At 39.2% G+C, this 21,729-nt stretch overlaps 2 protein-coding genes across 2 annotated transcripts; one reads left to right on the plus strand and one right to left on the minus strand.

The window, feature by feature from the left end:
• The first annotated feature begins 712 nt into the window (after nucleotides 1-712).
• LOC138955072 (C-type lectin lectoxin-Thr1-like) lies at nucleotides 713-6,571 on the plus strand. The gene is made up of 3 exons (XM_070326782.1): nucleotides 713-1,035; nucleotides 1,323-1,508; nucleotides 4,502-6,571. The coding sequence occupies exons 1-3, from the start codon at nucleotides 795-797 to the stop codon at nucleotides 4,735-4,737; spliced, it is 663 nt and encodes a 220-aa protein (XP_070182883.1). The 5' UTR covers nucleotides 713-794; the 3' UTR covers nucleotides 4,738-6,571.
• Nucleotides 6,572-8,185: 1,614 nt separating this feature from the next.
• Nucleotides 8,186-21,563, minus strand: LOC138955073 (uncharacterized; the record flags this gene model as incomplete). Its single annotated transcript, XM_070326783.1, has 6 exons — nucleotides 8,186-10,812; nucleotides 11,241-11,311; nucleotides 16,512-16,608; nucleotides 19,184-19,327; nucleotides 19,806-19,907; nucleotides 21,366-21,563. Coding segments are annotated over 6 exons (842 nt in total), but the record flags the coding sequence as incomplete, so codon positions are not given.
• Between the last annotated feature and the right edge of the window lie 166 nt (nucleotides 21,564-21,729).

Raw genomic sequence — 21,729 nt, forward strand, 5'->3', positions numbered from 1 at the left:
GAAAACTAGGTCATTCTATGTATCCTCCAAGTTTAATTGTACTGCCTTAAATTAGCTTATGGCGCAAACAATGGAACGGACGACAAAAAAATATCAGATTGCTTGATCGATCAGGTTCAGCTAGGGACAGGTTTACTTCTGGGATTTATTTTGTAAACAAACGATTCTTTAAGGTGCACTCACGTTTTCCTTTATCTCTAAAGCTTTTAATCTGAATCAGTCTGGACACATCGATTTTCGCATTTAAAAGTGCTGACTTGCCCAGGACGTGTGCTCTTAATTTCCACAGTCCATGCTTTTAGTAACGTGGCGATCAATTAACTGTACACGTAAAAGTAGTTAGCTTTGACGCTTTGTTTAGATGGTAGACGTGGGGATGTGGGCTGCCGACAATCTGGATCATTCCAAGTCAGATGCTGCTCTTGATAGTTTGGATTCAAGTTAGTCTCTTGTGATCAAGTCTGCTGCTTTATATGTTCTTCTAAATGTCAGATACAGATGATAAGCGGATATAGGCTTGTAATACTCAGTTTCAATATCACAACCTCCAAGTGAACAAAACTTAAAATCTAAAAAGGTATTTCGAATTCAACCCGATTTTATTCTCTAAAAACACCAACAACATGCCCAACGAAAGATGTTACCACATGATACTGACAAGTCTTTTACTCGGTTTTAAGGTGCTGATTTACGCACAAGTATTCTCCTCGAATACAGGTGCCACAGCATTAGAATTTCCGCACACCGCAACTTGTGGACTGGAAAATGAGCTCGACCCGACCACTCTGAGCAAGATGATGTCATTTACCAAAGTCCACGCTGATGACGTCAGATTCACTGAACACGTTCTCTTTGATGAGGCTGCAGCGTCAGAGGAAGACTGCGCGTTAAAATGCACGAGTCACGAGGCGTGCATTACATTCACGTTCACTCCAATGACGTCAGATGGGAGTTGCTATGGTTACAAAGAGTTGATGGGACCTGATCATCTCAACCTGACGTCACCGGGAGCGAAGAGTTTTTCGTATGGCAAAGGTAAACCTAATCTTACGTTCACTCTCTGCAAAAACAATGGTAAGCTTGAATTACACATAAAGGACGATTGTTTTGTTTCGTTTTTGTAGAGTGAAAACTGAAAAAAATGTGTGTTGATAAAGCTTTGCTTGAAACCTATAAATGTGACCAAGACAAAAACTCCTCTTTCACGAATCACAAAATGTCACAGGTCGGTGATCACCAGTATGTGTAAACTGAATGTTAGCAGAACCCAGACAAAAATCACATTCTTGTTTGTGATACAACCCAAACTAATCGTTTTTCAGCCCGTCTTTGCAGTCAGAAGTACGAGGGCTACACCCTGCAGTCTGGGCGGTGCATCAAACCAATGGACGATAATCTAACAGCCGACGACGCAACGCAGGTGTGTTTCCGACGGGGTGGTGGGCACCTGATTCACCTGAAGACGCATGGAGACTGGTACCTCATTGGCTGCATCAGAGATGAACTTGGTAGGGAATACACTCATTTCGACATGTATGGATTGTATGTTTATGTCTGTGTCGAACGCTTTCGTCAGGTTTAGAGATCTAATCAAACAGTAAAAGGAAGTGCTGTAAATAAAATAAAAAAAGATATAGACAACAGTAACAAGAGTAAGGCAGAGTTTTAAGAAAAGCGCTTTCTATTTTGCTGTTCTCCTTTTGATACTTGGCCTTGTCATTGGTGTTCTGACCTCAGTTAGTTAATACTGCACATCAGAGATAAGTTAGGTTAGGCATCTTGTAATTCGTTCTAGGTTGTTTTGTGTTTGGGCGGGCTGCAAATAATGTGGATACACGTCTAGTGGAAACACTGTGCAGCTACAGTTGAGATGTTTCATCGTACTTTATATTTCTAAGTAAAACGTGCTCATTGTGGGGATAGTGGTATGCCAAAAATGTTGATGGCTGATATATATGTCTATGATCTAATCTGCGCGCATACAAAATGTCGAAAATGTTTGTACCCCAACTAAAGCATTCATTCTCCTGCCATTTCAACCAAGTTTTGTATGCTATTAAGGGCAACTCACTTGGCTATATGGCGCACTTTTCGGATGAAAGATGTATTTTCCAGGGGCTACGAGACTGCTGCCCAAGTAAGGGTATGCCAAATATTGACCTGACAAAAACGTATGGTACTGATTAAAACTAAGACGAACATTCATAACAGGCACAACTTGCCAACGTTTACATTACGAAGAGAAACACAAATCAATTATCTATCCAGAATAGATCGTTTTGTTTTGTTACCTATAAATGTTATGCCATTTCTACTAATGCATGTATCGATCGCATTAATGAGCGGTAGGAAGCGGGATGTTTTTGCGTCATGTTTGAGGGGTATCATGACGAAAAGCGCTGTATTTCAACGATGATCAGGTCGATTGTTTTAAAACTGTAAGGATATTACGTCTACATACCCGATGTACTTTCTCTTCCGTAAATGAAATTTGCTAAGTTATCCTCATTCTGAATGTTCGTTAATTTTTAATCGGTGCACTACGTTTTTGTCAGGTCGATTTTATAGGTACCATTATTAGAGCGGTGGTCAAGTGACTCCTGTAACTTAAAATAAATCTTCAAACCGAAACGTGTGCCAGACAACGAAATGCAATGCCTTGAATGGCTTAAGTATCTCGACTGAAGACAGCTGTTCTATTTTACGTTGTAATGTTGAGCATCCGGTTTCTTAAGTTTAGATAAATACATTTCTGAGCTCTCAAAGAGAGCTAGGGCAAACGGAGAGAGAGAGAGAGAGAGAGAGAGAGAGAGAGAGAGAGAGAGAGAGAGAGAGAGAGAGAGAGAGAGAGAGAGAGAGGGAGGGAGAGAGAGGGAGGGAGGGAGGGAGGGAGAGAGAGAGGGGGGAGAGAGGGGGAGAGGGAATGAGGGGGGTAGGAAAAGAGGGGGAGGGAGGGGGAGAGAGAGAGAGAGAGAGGGAGGGAGGGAGGGAGGGAGAGAGAGGGAGGGAGGGAGGCAGAGAGAGAGGGGGGAGAGAGGGGGAGAGGGAATGAGGGGGGTAGGAAAAGAGGGGGAGGGAGGGGGAGAGAGAGAGAGAGAGAGAGAGAGAGAGAGAGAGAGAGAGAGAGAGAGAGAGAGAGAGAGAGAGAGAGAGAGAGAGAGAGACAATGACAATGACAATGACAATTCTTTATTTAACGAGGGAAGTAGACTAAGCAGTGGTCTGATTTTTTACATCCAGCCCTCGCCCTAAAGAGGGACTAACTACAAAAATGAAATAAAAATACAAGATAAAAAATAGAAAATAGAAAAACTAAAATTCTACATTTTAACAGATAACTAAAGTGAAAACACATTATACATATGTACACAAAATGCATTGCATTGAGGTAAATTGCGAGTTGATTGATGTGAATTAAGTGGTATAGTGCAGCTTGCACTTTCTCAACATCATGCTCTAATCCATACATTACATTTTAAAGAAAATCAATCAAACAAGCAAATAGTGGTTGGTTTGTAAGTCCCTTCATTCGAAAAGGGTTTGTGTACATTATACCAATAAAGAGGAGAGGGGCATGTTTAATACAAAAAATGAATACCATTTAAGACAAATATCATTTACTTTGACTTCATTACATAAGACAAATATCTGCTCTTAAAACTATCAGCGCTGGTAGTTTGCCTCAGGAATGTTGAAAGAGAGTTCCAGAGACTGCTACCTGAATACACTAAACTGGACTTAAACAGGTCAATCCGAGGAACAGGAGTGTTTAATCTCATAAATTGACATGAATTCCTCATGGTAAATTTTGTACGTAAAGTTTCAGGTACACATCCAGTGATAATTTTGCTCATAAGGGTACATTTATTATAACCAAGTCTTTCCTTCAGAGGGAGAATGCCTAAGTTTATGTAGTCTAATTCATTCAGGGTTGTTTTCTTTAATAAGACTACTTTCAACGCTCGTTTGTGTAATCTAATTATAGGTTTTAGTGAATTATCACTTGCCGAATCCCATAAGGTTGATGCGTAATCAATAACAGATTGAATATGGGCATTAAAGAATAACTTCCTGGCTTCCAAATTCAGGAAGTGCTTGATTCTAGATAAGAGATATACTTTCTTGGACATGACTTTAGAAAGTTGTTCGATGTGGTGTGACCATGACAGGTTGTTATCGATGGTCACTCCCAACACTTTACGATGGTTGACTGTTGAAACAATTTCATCATTGACAATTAAATCGGGAAACGTGGAGATTATGTTCTGTCGTTTTTGTCTAGTTGTTGTTAGAGAGAGAGAGAGAGAGAGAGAGAGAGAGAGAGAGAGAGAGAGAGAGAGAGAGAGAGAGAGAGAGAGAGAGAGAGAGAGAGAGAGAGAGAGAGAGAGAGAGAGAGAGAAAGAGAGAGAGAGAGAGAGAAAGAGAGAGAGGACCAGATTGAGAACCGACACACACACAGACACACACCATGCAACGTCTGAAGTCCTCATGTTATTCCCAGGTTGGACCAAGCCCATCTGGTTGGGCGCAGACGACAAGGATAAGGAAGGAGAGTTTCGCTGGTCGGATGGAAGCCTGCTGCAGCTCAACACATTTGCCTGGGGACACAATCAACCAAATAACGCAACTGTCGACCCGGAAAACTGCCTGGCGAACGGCAACAACGGCAAGCTCTATGATAAACGCTGTGACAATGAGACCTGGCCGGCTGCCGTCATTTGCCAGATTGACATTTAGTCTCCGCCTCAGTCTCTACCGTGTCTCATGGAGTTGAACTCCACTTTATATGATCCTGCTTTTTACATTTAGTCAAGTTTTGACTAAATGTTTTAACACAGAGGTGGAATCGAGACGAGGGTCGTGGTGTATGTGTGTGTGTGTGTGTGTGTGTGTGTGTGTGTGTAGAGCGATTCAGAGGAAACTACTGGACCGATCTTTATGAAATTTTACATGAGAGTTTCTGGGTATGATATCCCCAGATTTTTTTTCCTAATGTTTTGGATAAATGTCTTTGATGACGTCATATCCGGCTTTTTGTAAAAGTTGTGGCGGCACTGTCACACCTTCATTTTTCAATTAAATTGATTGACATTTTTGTAAATCAATCTTCGACAAAGGCCGGACTTCGGTATTGCATTTCATATCATATGGTGGCTTGAAAATTAATTAATGACTTTGGTCATTAAAAATCTGAAAATTGTAATTAAATTTTTTGTTTATAAAACGATCCAAATTTACGTTCATCTTATTCTTCATCATTTTTTATTCCAAAAACATATGAATATGTTATATTTGGATTAAAAACAAGCTCTGAAAATTAAAAATATAAACATTAGGATCAAAATTAAATTTCCGAAATCGATTTAAAAACAATTTCATCTTATTCCTTGTCGGTTCCTGATTCCAAAAACATATAGATATGATATGTTTGGATTAAAAACACGCTCAGAAAGTTAAAACGAAGAGAGGTACAGAAAAGCGTGCTATGCAGCACAGCGCAACCACTACCGCGCTAAACAGGCTCGTCAGTTTCACTGCGTTTTGCACGAGCGGCGGACTACGGTCATTGTGAAAACATACAGTGCGTTCAGTTTCATTCTGTGCGTTCCACAGCTTGACTAAATGTAGTAATTTCGCCTTACGCGACTTGTTCAGATGTTCTGTTAACCTTCTCCGGGTCACGCTTTGGACTACACAATCCGGATGATATGGGTCGTGTACGACCCATACTTTCTGAAGAAGGATTCAACGTAAAAAGTATGTTTATAAAGATAATCCTTTAAAAATTGGTCGATAGGAACATTCTGTGGTGTTTTAGAATTACATGAAGTCTCAATCCAAAACTCCAAATTGTTTTAGAGGTACAGTTTTGTGAGGCTCATGGTCGTCCACGACCCAGAAAGCACTGAGAAGGTTAAGGACATACGAGTGTATTTAAATACCAGATCAGATTAATTTCAAATGTTTTGCACATGTTCCTTCAAGTTATATATGCAGACATCCATGCAAAGAAAATGGGAGGGTACCTTATTAACATTTAAAAAATATGTTTTATCTGGGAGTGGTCGGATATGATTTTCTCTAAAACACTTTCATTTTGAATGTGATCGTCATTGACATTTTTGGCCTTGCATATGATAAATAACTTGGAATTCATTAGTATGCCCTTCATAACCCATGTCATTTATCTCCAATTTTAAACTCCCTCCTTTCAAAAGATTTGTTTGTTATTTTCCCTCTCAGATTAGGGGTGTTGTGGGTGTAACACCGGTACCATTGTGAATATTGCACGTAAATAGTTTTGTAGTTGCTGTTGTTGTTATTGTTTTTATCCATATAATATTATTGTCGTTGTCGCTTTCTTTCCTTTTCTTCTCCTTCAGGTACAAAGGTCATGTGATGCTTTACTCTGTGTTTCTATCCTACACAGTAGGATATTTGAGACATTGTTCCATCTGACTGCTGTGTTACTTATTCTCTTTTTGTGCGCACTGTATGTATTTGGTAGTTGTAAAGACACAGTGGAAAACAAACATATTCTCTTTTATTTATATTTAGTTTCGTATGTTCTGTTGTTTCTCTTGACCTGTGTGTGTGTGTGTGTGTGTGTGTGTGTGTGTGTGTGTGTGTGTGTGTGTGTGTAATTGCGTGCGTGCGGGTGTGTGTGCGTGTGTGTGTGTGTGAGTGTGCATACATACATACATACATACATACATACATACATACATACATACATACATACATACATACATACATACATACATACATGCATGCATGCATGCATGCATGCATGCATGCATGCATACATACATACATACATACATACATACATACATACATACATACATACATACATATATACATACATACATACATCTATATATATATACGACTTGTGTCTGTCTGTGTGTCTGTGTGTGTGTCTGTGTATCTGTGTCTTCGCGATGCACGGCCAAAGTTCTCGATGGATCTGCTTCAAATTTGGTGGGCGTATTCAGAGAGACCCCGGACACAACCTCATCGATGAGATATTTCAACACGTGCTCTCAGCGCGCAGCGCTGAACCAATTTTGGTTCCACCTCAGCTATTTTGGTTCCACCTCAGCTACCCGGGCCCTCATACCGACACACCAAAGCCAAAGTTCTCGGTGGATCTTTTTCAAATTTGGACACCGTATTCAGCTACACCCCGGACACAATATCATCGATGAGATATTTCAACACGTGCTCTCAGCGCGCAGCGCTGAACCGAATTTGGTTTTTGAGTTCATTTCACCATTATAAGTAACTCTTCCTTATCTTCTCATCTTCTCCATGTTTTCAGCGTTTACCTCCCTTCCTTCGTATGGTGCACTGTAGTGTGAAGGGGGCATCTTCGGATATTCCCGGCGTTCTGTTACTATTTTTAGAATGTCACCGCAGTGTCCAGAACGTAAATTGGACCCGTAAATTATCCTCACTGTAAAAGTGCAAAGGTCGAATCAATTTATAGCCACGCGAAAAATACACTGTCATCTATCTCTCTATAGATACGGCTTCTCTGTGTTTGTGTGTGTATGTGTGTGTGTGTGTGTGTCTCTATGTGAGCAACACCTGTGCATTGTTCAGTTCTGTTTGTGATGTGGTCTGGCGGCTTTTGTGTAATTTTAAACACTCAAGTCCTTAATGGCTTAAAACCGTAGGACTTTTAATATTAATTTTAACGTAATTTTATGTACTGGCCTTCCTTTGAGAAGCCATAACAGTTCAAAAGGGCTTAGAGATAAGCTCTAACTTGATCAGTTCTGTTTGAGTGGAGTTCGCCTCCAAAGGTGATTAACACGGTTACATTCGTCGACAAGGATGGGACTCGATATGGTCAGGAATGGCATTATGGCCACTGAATTATTTTCGTGCTGTTCCCATTCCACGAATCTGGGAGGGACCTAAGCTTGGCGGGTCCATTGTTCGGACCCGGCAAAGCCGGCGTACGGCTCTAAGTACTTCTTCCCGGCGAAGCCGGCTACCCGGCGAAGCGGGTATTCATTCTAGTACATACATACATACATACATACATACATACATACATACATACATACATACATACATACATACATACATACATACATACATACATACATACATACATACATACATACATACATACATACATACATACATACATGCAATCTACAATCATGTGCCCCAACAAATGATCTTTGGTTTGTCGAACAAAAACACCAGTGCATACACAGTTCGTTCAAGTGAAGACAGGGTCAGGGCTGAATATGCCTATCAGGAGAGGGAAAAGCATTATTCACACATACATACATTACCCAATATTAACGGACTGTGTGATGATATTTTCTGCAACCTATTATGCCGAGTGGTTCATTTTGTTGTCAGGTAGTTACCTCCCTTGCATCATAAACGCCTTTGGGGTCAACTTCGATTTAGCTTTAGACATAAGAAAACACTGGACAAGAAAGCTTTAATATGAAAGCAAATAGCGTTTCATAACGTTTTGACTTCAACTTAATCAGGAATCACAGCGAAGAACTATAGGTGTCTTTGTTTTTGAAGTGAAGCAATAAAGAGGTCGTCGATATCAAAACTGATATCGACGGAAGTGTCGTCGATAAAACTTTTGCAATGAGCTCAGTTTTGCCCAATTGACCGATGGAAATCTTCGTAACATATGAAATAGCAATATACATACATATATATAGTACATACAGACACACGGACAGACAGAGTGTCAAAAAGAGAATAAGAAAAACACAAACACTAAAACTATCCACGCTTGTTTTAAAGTACAGTTGTGCGGAACAGATGTTGAACGACACTTGCTTTTGTGTATGAAATTTAATCATAAACTAATGAGAATATATGCCAGAAAATGGTCACTTATACATAAGATACTTTTTTTTCCAACCGATATTATTCATCATACATTTTTAACAATATATCGGGATGTAAGGAAAAGCAGAAGTTAAACTATTTCTTTCTTTATTTGGTGTTTAACGTCGTTTTCAACCACGAAGGTTATATCGCGACAGGGAAAGGGGGGAGATGGGATAGAGCCACTTGTCAATTGTTTCTTGTTCACAAAAGCACTAATAAAAAATTTGCTCCAGGGGAGTTAAACTATTAACTTAATTATTACATGAATAACATCAAGAACGAGAGGATGAAAGATCACTTGGTTTGCTTGTGGCGAAGAGTCAAAATTCAAATCAACGTAATTCATACCTCGGTAATGGGTAAAAATCGAGTACAGACCATGCACGCTTAGTAGGTCCGGTCTGTTATCAAATGTTTTGACTAACTCTACACACACTTAAACAACAACACACGAGCGGTATATCTGCTCCCTAAATGCACCCAATCAACAAGAGATACACAAACAATCTAAATAAAACATAATATATGTGTAAACATTGTCCTGAGACCGAATTGACAATTCCCACAATCTCATCCTGGAATGTATCCGCTTATATATTCAATAAGCATGAGTTACAGAAAAACCAGGACATGGAAATCACGATTGCAGATAGTCATCGTTTTGTGTTCAAAAGTGTCCGTTCATTTATATTCATTACTTTTACAGAAGCAACTCAGATGTATGATTTAAGCTTTCATAGTTCAGAAATGAGAAACATTTGAAAATAAGTTGAGTATTTGATAAATCATTGCTCTTACACTTGACACTCTTTTTTGGCAAACACTTGGCACACAACCAAAACTGCAGAAACAAGCATAAAGAACACACATTTTATATATCGTCCAAAGACAAAATCAAACTGGACACTGCACTGGAAGAAAAACAAAAGAAAGCAAAGCAAAGTACATCATAATTTATTCTATTCATCAAGTACCCTCACGAAAACCAACAAAACAGGATGCAAATGACCAAAATCATGTTATCATCAAAATGTACATACACTGTCGAAAAACTTAATCAAGCGCCGAAGTTTTGACGTCTTTAATGATGTTTTGAAAATGCCTTTGTATTTCATTTTCTACTCCAAAATGGGTTTTATTTAAGGCTGGTGGCTGCCTAGAATTAAAATACATCTTTCTTCAAACTGACGTTTCAATTTATTTTAAAAGATAGACAGCATGGGTAAATTACTGTTTACAAAATAAGGTATTTAAGCTCGAACATTGAATATCTTTTCTTTTCAATTTTGCTAATTTATAAAAAAAAAATACCATGCTTAGGCGTGTACTAGAAACATGTTTTCTGTTAGATAGCTAAGGGTTGTCAAAGTACCACAGTTTAACATTTAGTTCGTAAGGGGGCATTCACATTGTTTACTGTGGTTAAACGGAAACCTTGCCTTGATTGTGACAAACTTTTAAAACTTTCTCATCACCTTTACCCGTTTCATTTCAAGTTTGTTTGTGTTTTATGCTTAACGTTTTAAATGTGTCGTTTTCTCCAATTTACCAGTAAATTTACAGTGTTTTTTATTTGTGGTTTATATTGTTTCTACATCACTTCAGGTGCAATCATTCGATTGATCCACAACGGAATCTTCAGTAGTGATTTTTTGTGTGCAAAAGTCTGATGGCCAACATTAAAGTTTCAACTGACTCCTTATTTTGGACTGGTGTGCAAAGCAACGTTTTGGTAAGTGTTAGAGTTACTCGCGTCGTCCTGCTTTCCCTTCAAGAAAAGTGTGGTGTAGGGAGCTCTGTCGCTGTCATCAGGAGTTTGGGTCGTGTCGTAGATATGACTCTCCTCTGCTTGTATTCCAACAGCACTCCCTGTTTCCTCTTCCAGAACCGCTTGTCCGTTGGGTTCATTTGAAGCACCAGACTCAAACTCTAGAACATGACATTTATTAAACATGTATTGTGTAATGAAAATCAAGCGTAACAAGGTATGCTAGATTTGAAATAGAAACAGTGGGTCCGGAAACAGTACATATTTCGTGCTGGCTGCTGTCATGCCTTCAAATTACACTTTCGTTCTTTTTTCCCAAAGTCTCTGATAGCGAAATAATGTGCTCTGATTTGCGCAATGTGTTTTGAAGTACCTTATTTTCCTTTCCGAATTGTTCGATAATGATGATGATGATGATGATGATGATGATGATGATGATGACTATGACGATGACAATGGTGATGACGATGACGATGATGATGATGATGTTGATGATGATGATGATGATGATGCTGATGATGATAATGATGATAATAACTATGACAATCAGGTGATGGTGATGATGATGAACTTCAATGTGTTGTCTTACTTTGATCAGCTGATGCTTGCGGGGGGCTCGCTGTCTCAGACGATGAACGCTTTCTGTATCGCTGTATTAGTCTGCAATGATTTGGTAAAAGTACACAATAATGCATCAGAACCTAAGTACTGCAAACTCAGTTGAAGTGACTAGTTGGTGATTTTCTGCAAATAAAGACCTTTTAGTGTTAGCCTACCATACGTAGAAGCCATCAAAATGTGATTCTTTTTCGTTAGGCTTCCACTGAAGTCCACAGCGATTGAACCCCGCTGCCTCCAGAACTGTCATCATGCGTGCTAGATATAACCTTGAGGCGGGTGACTCTGCTCATGTGGACATAGATTTTAACATCAATTCTAAATGCTGTGCTTGAATATATCTTGATTAACACAATGTATCATGACCTCAGACAACATTGGCGGCAATTAATACCATTACGAAGGTAACTATTATCATCTTAAGCGAGAGCACATCAAGCAGGAGCTAGAACTATTTACAATACAAGAAGCTAAAGGGGCACAAATTAGATCTAGGATAAAATTCATTGAGGAGGGTGAGAAAAACACGCGTTATTTCCTAAACTTAGAGAAAGCTCACGCAAAAAATAAGATACTAGATAGAATAGAAATAACAGAGAATGAATTTATTACAAGTCAGTCTGAAATATTAAAGGAACAAACCCGCTTCTTTACTAACAGATACACTAAAAACACCAATTTTAATAACTTTCTTGGGGACGAATTTTTAAAAAACACTGACATCCCAAAATTATCAGAGGAGCAAAAGGGCAGTATTGATCAAGAAATTACAGAAAAAGAACTCCTTATTGCACTTAAGGGAATGCGAAGTAATTCTGCTCCAGGATTGGATGGAATAACAACCAATTTCATAAAGTTCTTTTGGAGTAATATAAACAAAATGTTATTATCCTCTTTTTGGTCAGCCTTTGAAAAAGGGGAACTATCTGTATCCCAGAAGCGAGCAGCAATCACACTGATACATAAAGGAAAGGGGTTGAAACGAGAGCACCTAAATAACTGGCGTCCTATATCTGTAACGAACACCGACTATAAACTATTAGCGAAATGCCTTGCAAACAGATTAAATCAAGTCGTCAATTACTTAATAAGTGAAGATCAAGTTGGGTTTTTAAAAAAAAGAAATTCCAGCACTGTTATTAGAATGATTGATGACGTCATTGAATATATGAATAACAGTAATCAACCAGGTATTTTAATGGCGCTAGACTACAGAGCTGCTTTTGACACGATATCTAAAGAATATATGCTCTGGGCGTTCCAAAAGTTCGGATTTGGTGAACATTTTATTAGGTGGGTCGATACTTTAACAAAAAATACAGAGAGTAGTATTAATTACATGGGATGGATATCGAGTCCATTCCCATGTGATGCTGGAATAAGACAAGGATGTCCATTTTCACCATTAGCCTTTGTTCTGGCCCTCGAAGTGTTAGCAATCAAAATCCGTGCAGATCAAGATGTTAAAGGGATTAAACTGCCAAGGAATTCTGATAGACATGGTGAAATTCTTAAACTACTTATGTATGCTGACGACATTAGTTTCTTCCTACAAGATGAGAAAGACCTAAGAAACGTATTACATCTAATAACTCAGTTTTCAAAATTTTCAGGGTTAGCAATGAATGATCAAAAGACAGAAGCAATGTGGCTTGGTATAAATAAATTTTCTGCTGACCGACCATGTAATATTATTTGGAAAAAACAAATCAAAATCTTAGGTATTCATTTCAACAACTCTGTCTCAGCCTCCAACATAGAAGAAAACTGGGAACCTAAACTACATAAAGTAAATTCATTAATAGCAACATGGTCGAAAAGAAACCTAAGTATAATGGGGAAAATTTGTATAGTCAAAACATTAATGTTGTCACAGTTTACTTACGCACTGCAATCTCTATGTGCCACAGAAAACTTCCTCAATAAGCTAAATTCATCTCTATTCCGATTTATCTGGAAGAAAAAATATTCAAACAAAAGAGCTTATGAAAAAGTTAATAGAAAAGTAATGTGCCAAGAGACAAATCTTGGAGGTCTGAAAATGATTAATGTCAAAGATGTACAAACATCATTTCTAATTTCATGGATTATGAGGCTGCTGGACGGAAGTAACGCAAAGTGGCAACAGATTCCATTGGCATCCTTTTTAAATCTGGGCGAACGCTTATGCTGTCTGCGCTCAAATGTGAGTGCAGACAATTTTAAAGGACTAGGTGCCATAAAGCAATATTTCTGGAAACAAGCTTTTATCACCTGGCTAAACAATAAACACAAGATCAAAGAAATAAGCAGTAATGAACAGCAGATAAGTGTACGCAATCAAACCTTATGGAATAATACAAATATAAGGTACAGGAAGCAAACGCTATACATGAATGACTGGATAAAGGCTAAAATATGCGTTGTTAAAGATGTTTTTAACGATAACGACATGTGCTCTTTTGAGGAAATATGTGAACTAACTGGATATAAACAGTCTCGCCTATTTGAATATAATGCAATACAGACTGCCATTAAAGCTCTATTATTGCGTGATACGGGTCAGGCCCGTTCTGATCATATGCCATTTATACAATTATCTCCACGCCAAATTCGCCTAAAGATGTTAAATTATGAGATAAAGGAGCCAAGCTCAGCTGGATTTTGGTCGAACAAATTAAATATTACATTAGAAGATAAACACTGGAAATTAGCTAACGAATGCTCGACAGAAACCCGTCTTCGTCTATTGCATTGGAAAATTTTACACAATATATATCCCACCAATATTTTGCTACATAAGATGGGAATTCGTCAAACAAATCTTTGTCAGTATTGTAACGAAACCGACTTCATCGAGCACTTTTTTTGGCAGTGTAGAGCAGTGCAACCCATATGGCAGGAATGTCAAGGGTACATATTTAAATGTACAGGCAAAAATATAAAGTTAAGCTGCGAAGAGGCTCTTTTTGGGTATTTCACACGTGATATCCCCAGAGAGAAAACCTTCATAATTAATCACCTTATATTGATATCGAAAATGTGCATAAGCCAGTTTAAGTACGGAAATCCAAAAACTAACATGAAGATCTTATTTCAGAACCAAGCTCGAGTTCGAAATTTCTAGTAAAATTGAACTGTGTATAAGAATATAGATAACTAGTAGTATTGTGCTGTTAATGTAAAGTTATTTATATATGCGCTGTATGATGCTGTGCTGAAAACTGGTACTGTAATTGGTAATTTGTAAATTCTCGCCTTTGTCTATCGAGCGTTGGATTAATTAACTTGTTATGTATTGTCCCGCTGAAAATGTATTATATAACAGAATTATGGGAACAGCAACAACAACACACACACACACACACACACACACACACACACACACACACACACACGCACATACACGCAGACATTAGTTAAATTGTAATGTAAAAGAAAACAAAATTAAAACTTCATTAAAAAAAAAAAAAAAAGACCAATGAAGAAGGATATGCTCACCGCCCAAAAAGAAAGAAAAAAAAAAAAAAAAAAAAAAAAAAAAAAAAAAAAGACAAAAGAAAGAAGAGATGAAAAAAAAAGAGGGGAAAAAAAAAAAAAAAAAAAAAAAAAAAAAAAAAAATCATCTTCTCTCGGCTGCTGGGAGTTAATGAAGTCTTGTTTTTTCTTCCTTTTATTTTGTTTTGATTTCACACGTTGACACAAACCGGCACGGTTGGCCTAGTGGTAAGGCGTCCGCCCCGTGATCGGGAGGTCGTGGGTTCGAACCCCGGCCGGGTCATACCTAAGACTTTAAAATGCTAATCTAGTGGCTGCTCCGCCTGGCGTCTGGCATTATGGGGTTAGTGCTAGGACTGGTTTGTCCGGTGTCAGAATAATGTGACTGGGTGAGACATGAAGCCTGTGCTGCGACTTCTGTCTTGTGTGTGGCGCACGTTATATGTCAAAGCAGCACCGCCCTGATATGGCCCTTCGTGGTCGTCTGGGCGTTAAAGCCATATGTACTCGATGACTATACACGCTAATTGCTTTACCAACAGCTGGAGACATGCTAAATTAAGTTCCCTGCAAGATATTGTGGTCTAGGACCCCTTAAATGTTGAGATATTTGAATTTTTATTTTGATCTAGATCGTCCTATTTATAGATTTGCCAACAGAGGGAACGTTGACGCAAGGGAAATAACTCCGCGTCTTTGTTGACATCCTCACTTTTTCAGAGGCTAGAACAAGCTGTAATGCATGTATATGGTCCGCGCATTGCGACATATCGTCATTATATGGCCTTATGATGCATTTGACATCGATTGTGGGCAAACTACACATCGTAAACACGGGAGCGAGTTAGTAAGCCTTTAAGCAAACAAACAAACAAACACGTTGACACAAGTTTTTTTTTTTGTTTTTTTTTTTACAGAAAAGTAGGAATTAAGACGAGGTCATGGCGTGTGTGTGTTGTGTTCAATGTATTCATTGACTTCAGGGGTCCTGATTTGGCCTATATGGTCCGCTGGACCCAAAAAGCAACAACTAACTAACTAACTATTCATTGACTTCTCTCTCTTTTTTTATTTAAACCGACAGTTTAGCAACAGATTCGAACTTGATTGATATGTATTCATTATCAATTTGTTAATTAAAAAATATACAGATATTTCATGTTTAAGATAAGATAAGATGAGAAAACTTTAATGTCCATTTTCATTTTACATAAACATGGACATTTGTCTTTTGGCAACATATCGCATTTCTAATAACACAAACACACGATCATAAAGCATAATTGAGCACAAGTACACTACTAAGATCAACTTATCACATGAGCATTTAAACAATGAGCATAATAAATAGATATCACAGTCACTGACGCTCATTCACATAGCGCACGCAAACAATTGCATAAAACACACACACACACACACACACACACACACACACACACACACACACACACACACACACACACACACACACACACACACACACACACACACCTACACACAGTTGACTCAGAACATGTGCTCAAAGTTAAAAAAAAAAATTGTTTTAGAGACCAGCGCTACCGGTCTCGCTCCTCGGATTCCGGCTTACCAAGCCACACTAGTCTTAAACTGATCCCGGCTATGGTCTTTCAGTTTCAGGTCGAAAGACAATGTTTTTATATCTCTTTGCGCGACTTTCTCTTTGTTGTTTTTGTGTCTTTTTGTATGTTTGTTTGCCTTATTAGCCACAGTTGTGTCAATGAATTTTGTCTCCCACACTTACTTCACAACAAGAATGCTGAGAAAGATAACACCGAGTCCACCACACACCCCACCAGCAACTGGACCTGCAAGGCTGGGGCTGCTCTCAGCTGACGTTTCTGTGAGAGAAATCGACCTGTTAGTTTGTTTCTCCAATGTTCATTCTTTACCTTCCGGATATTTTTCTCTACGATAACGATTAAAATCAAGATTGTAATGTATGTACATATTTAAGTCAAGCAACTCTCAATCAATTTTTCTTGATAACAAATCGGAATAGTACAAACAACAAAAGAAACAAGAAAACACCAACAAGATCCCACCTTTGGCTTTTTTCAAAGACATGTGTCACAGACTATGAGAAAGAGAGAGAGAGAGACTCAAGGCTCAAATGGTTTGCTGGTTAGGCAATCTGCCCATTACCAAGGGGGGTAGGGGATTTGGGTGGCTTCAGCATAATACAAAACTCATCGAAATGGATCGACAGTGCACATCCGCGTACACCAGTTATACACTGACATGGTATGTCCAATGTCAGACGCGAAATTTACCGATACAGCTTGTTTCCGCGCATGATTTCATTGCCAATGTTCATGTGATACAACAGCGATCAAAGTTCAAGTCTGAAGGTAGGCCCTGAGAAGTGTGGTCATATGGTTTATTTGAATTCGGTACAGTGGTCGTCGCACATCTGCAGTCTCATCAATAAATGCCAGTCTCTCTGATTCATCAGAACTCATGTCTGCTTTGTCCCTGATTAACGTCCAGTACAGTGTTTCAGCTTTGGTACAGCTTTGGTGAACATGAAGTCATCTGATTTTGCAAGCAGCTGTTTGGATGAAGCATTGTAGGCCTACACCATTCTAATCAAAGAATTGTTCTTTTTATATTTAATCAAGTTTTGACTAAATATTTTAACGTAGAGGGGGGAATCGAGACGAGGGTCGTGGTGTATGTGTGTGTGTGTGTGTGTGTGTGTGTGTGTGTCTGTCTGTGTGTGTGTGTAGAGCGATTCAGACTAAACTACTGGACCGATCTTTATGAAATTTGACATGAGAGTTCCTGGGTATGAAATCCCCATACGTTTTTTTCATTTTTTCAATAAATGTCTTTGATGACGTCATATCCGGCTTTTCGTGAAAGTTGAGGCGGCACTGTCACGCTCTCATTTTTCAACCAAATTGGTTGAAATTTTGGTCAAGTAATCTTCGACGAAGGCCGGGGTTTGGTATTGCATTTCAGCTTGGTGGCTTAAAAACTAATGAGTGAGTTTGGTCATTAAAAATCTGAAAATTGTAAAAAAAAAAAAAAATTTTATAAAACGATCCAAATTTACGTACATCTTATTCTTTATCATTTTCTGATTCCAAAAATATATAAATATGTTATATTTGGATTACAAACAAGCTCTAAAAATTAAAAATATAAAAATTATTATCAAAATTAAATTGTCCAAATCAATTTAAAAACACTTTCATCTTATTCCTTGTCGGTTCCTGATTCCAAAAACATATAGATATGATATGTTTGGATTAAAACACGCTCAGAAAGTTAAAACAAAGAGAGGTACAGAAAAGCGTGCTATCCTTCTTAGCGCAACTACTACCCCGCTCTTCTTGTCAATTTCACTGCCTTTGCCATGAGCGGTGGACTGACGATGCTACGAGTATACGGTCTTGCTGAAAAATGGCATTGCGTTCAGTTTCATTCTGTGAGTTCGACAGCTACTTGACTAAATGTTGTATTTTCGCCTTACGCGACTTGTTTTGTCTTGCACACAGTTCACTTTCTTTCGTGTTCTGGGGTTCATAGTCATTTCTAAAGCAAGTGCTTTTACTTCCCCTAGACTGTACTCCCTTTCCAAAGCATCCTTTTCGGCTTTAGTCAACTGCTTTTCCACGGGTTCTTCTGTATCACTCTCTGACTAAAATATATGTCCTTGTCACTGTCAGTGGCCACGCACGTGGAGCCAATGGATTGCTGCGAGGCAGGCTCCGTCACCTTGGATGGAATGTGGCTCCGTGATTCACGTGCTTCAAAGTTCACAACACAGCTTGCCCCACTGTCCATGCGTTCGCCAGCGTGTACTCTCATTTTCTGTTTGTTCCGTGGGAATTGTACCTGACGTTGTACTGGCATGATTTCCCAGGTTATCAGCTGTATTTACAGAAGACACGCGTACCTCTTTGCTGTAACATTGTTGGAGTCGTTGTCTGTCACGCCTGAGCTGCGAATGGGGGTTTGTTTACGTTGCGTTGGCTAGCTCGGAAAATGGCGGCCTGTTGGCTCTCTGTGCTGTGCAGTCGAAATATGATTGTGGCTCCTTCTCCTTCTCCGGTGAGCTTCCAGTACTTAACGTGGTGATCAGCTAGCAGGCCTGTCAAAGCAGCTTCCACGGCAGTTAGTAGTCCAACGACCGGCATTTTCTTCATTTTTTCAAGTAAATTTCTGGAGCGAAAAACATGTGTTGCTGCAAGCTGTAGCCACCGGAAGCCGAGAGCACACACACACACACACACACACACACACACACAAACACACACACACAAACACACAAACAAACACACACACACACGCTCACACACACACACACACACACACGCTCTCACACACACACACACACACACACACACACACACACACACACACACACACACACACACACACACACTTCAGTTTCATGTTTTCCCTTACGTGTTTTACACAGAGGATCCGAGGGATCAAATCCAGGCTGACATCCAGTGGGACAGGTACCGGTCACTGTATCACACACCTCGCTGTTAGAACAGTTACCACAGAGTGACATACACCCCTGGTCGTAATACCCGTCTGCACACTCTGAAAACACCACAACAAAACATAATAGTTTGTGTTATTATCACCAACATATTCCGTACTTGATACATACGAGGCCGCTGCTTACAAGTCGTTGCTTTCAGTTATTTTACAGGGTGACCCCAACAAAATGCAACCCACAAAAATGCTAACAACTTCTACATCTGGCGACGAGCCACGTATCCTCAAGGTGATACACACACCCTTAACCACCCACAGTTACGCCACAATGGTGAAGCATGATGCTGGTGACAAGAAGACTCCATACGCTGGATACTTCTCCCCCAGGCCTGACCATGTAGCTCCTCCAAGGGTAAAAAACATTATATTCATATTTATAAATATTCAAACCATGACAAATACTCCCAGTATGCGCCAGATTGCACATATTTTAATCTAGATTTCAAAAGTGTTCTGGGAGTTCATGCTGTGATGAAATATCGTCTCACACGTCATATGTCACATGACACATTTATCTCACCTGTCGGACACGTGCCGTAGTAGTTGTCACAAGTGTCGTTGTCTTTACAGTGACCGCTACACGTCTGGTCACACTGCACTCCGTACAGACCGTCCTGGCATGCTGAAGAAAATTCACTGTCATTATTTATCATCAGACATTGTCCTGGAAGAATTGTTCAAAAGAGTTAACAAGTCGCGTAAGGCGAAAATACAATATTTAGTCAAGTAGCTGTCGAACTCAAAGAATGAAACTGAACGCAATGCAACGCAGCAAGACCGTATACTCGTAGTCCACCGCTCACGGCATAGGCAGTGAAATTGACAAGAAGAGCGGGGTAGTAGTTGCGCTAAGAAGGATAGCACGCTTTTCTGTACCTCTCTTTGTTTTAACTTTCTGAGCGTTTTTTTAATCCAAACATATCATATCTATATGTTTTTGGAATCAGGAACCGACAAGGAATAAGATGAAAGTGTTTTTAAATTGATTTCGACAATTTAATTTTGATAATAATTTTTATATATTTAATTTTCAGAGCTTGTTTTTAATCCGAATATAACATATTTATATGTTTTTGGAATTAGCAAATGATGGAGAATAGGATAAACGTAAATTTGGATCGTTTTATAAATGTTTATTTTTTTTTACAATTTTCAGATTTTTAATGACCAAAGTCATTAATTAATTTTTAAGCCACCAAGCTGAAATGCAATACCGAAGTCCGGGCTTTGTCGAAGATTACTTGACCAAAATTTCAACCAATTTGGTTGAAAAATGAGGGCGTGACAGTGCCGCCTCAACTTTCACGAAAAGCCGGATATGACGTCATCAAAGACATTTATCAAAAAAATGAAAAAAACGTTCGGGGATTTCATACCCAGGAACTCTCATGTCAAATTTCATAAAGATCGGTCCAGTAGTTTAGTCTGAATCGCTCTACACACACACACACACACACACGCACATACACCATACCCTCGTTTCGATTCCCCCCTCTACGTTAAAATATTTAGTCAAAACTTGACTAAATATAAAAATGAATCTAAGTATTAGTCGGAAGAAAGACCGATAGGCCTAGTGCTTGTTAGAGGTGTGCCAGTCGATACTTTTTCCCAGCAAAATGTGTCAACATTGACGGCTATTCGCTTACACTGAGCCTTTTTCTCAGTTTTTTTCCAACTTCTTTGTCATTGACTATAGTGACTGAGACTCGTTTACATTTTACGAGAAGCTGAATACGATTTCCGAAAATCTAATGGATTGTGTCTGTATGTGTGTGTGTATGTGTGTGTGTGTGTGTGTGTGCGTGTGTGCGGGTGGGATCTTGTACGAGCACTTTGGACAAACAGTTTTCCATTTCGCATAAGCGACGCTTAATAGCTATTTTAAAAGTGAGCGACTGTGTCATTTCTGAGAATTCGCAGGTTTTGCAGATTGCACGCATTTGCTGGTCGCACTGAGAAAGGAAAAGGTAAGTTTTCTGAATTCTGCGTGTAATGATAATGCACATTCTAATCAAACAAACAAACAAACAAAACATCTGACGGCGCAGCAGGAACTTCAAGGTCAAGATGTACTTACCCCACATTTGCACTTCACAGATGTTGATGATATAGCCCCCTGGACCGTAGGATCTGTCCCCTCCGTGTTTCTGAAACCTGACGTGTCGTCCAGTGAGGGGAGTGGGACACGTGATGTTGATCCGTTCAGGGAGAGCGTTCAGAGCAGCAATGTTGGCGGCGGTACGGTTAAGGAAACTGTAACACAGCTGGTTGTCCACTCATGCCGGACATGCGAAGGGGGGTAACTGCAACATAATTATTTCGAAATTCTCTGCAGTTGTTTTTGACACTTTTCAAAAACGAAACAGGAAAGTGAACTTGTTTGTTGGAAAGCGCAATAAAAAAAATCTCACACGCACACAAGCATGCACGCACGCACGCAC

This window comes from Littorina saxatilis, unplaced genomic scaffold (genome assembly GCF_037325665.1).
Source record: "Littorina saxatilis isolate snail1 unplaced genomic scaffold, US_GU_Lsax_2.0 scaffold_1344, whole genome shotgun sequence".
NCBI classification, from domain to species: domain Eukaryota; kingdom Metazoa; phylum Mollusca; class Gastropoda; order Littorinimorpha; family Littorinidae; genus Littorina; species Littorina saxatilis.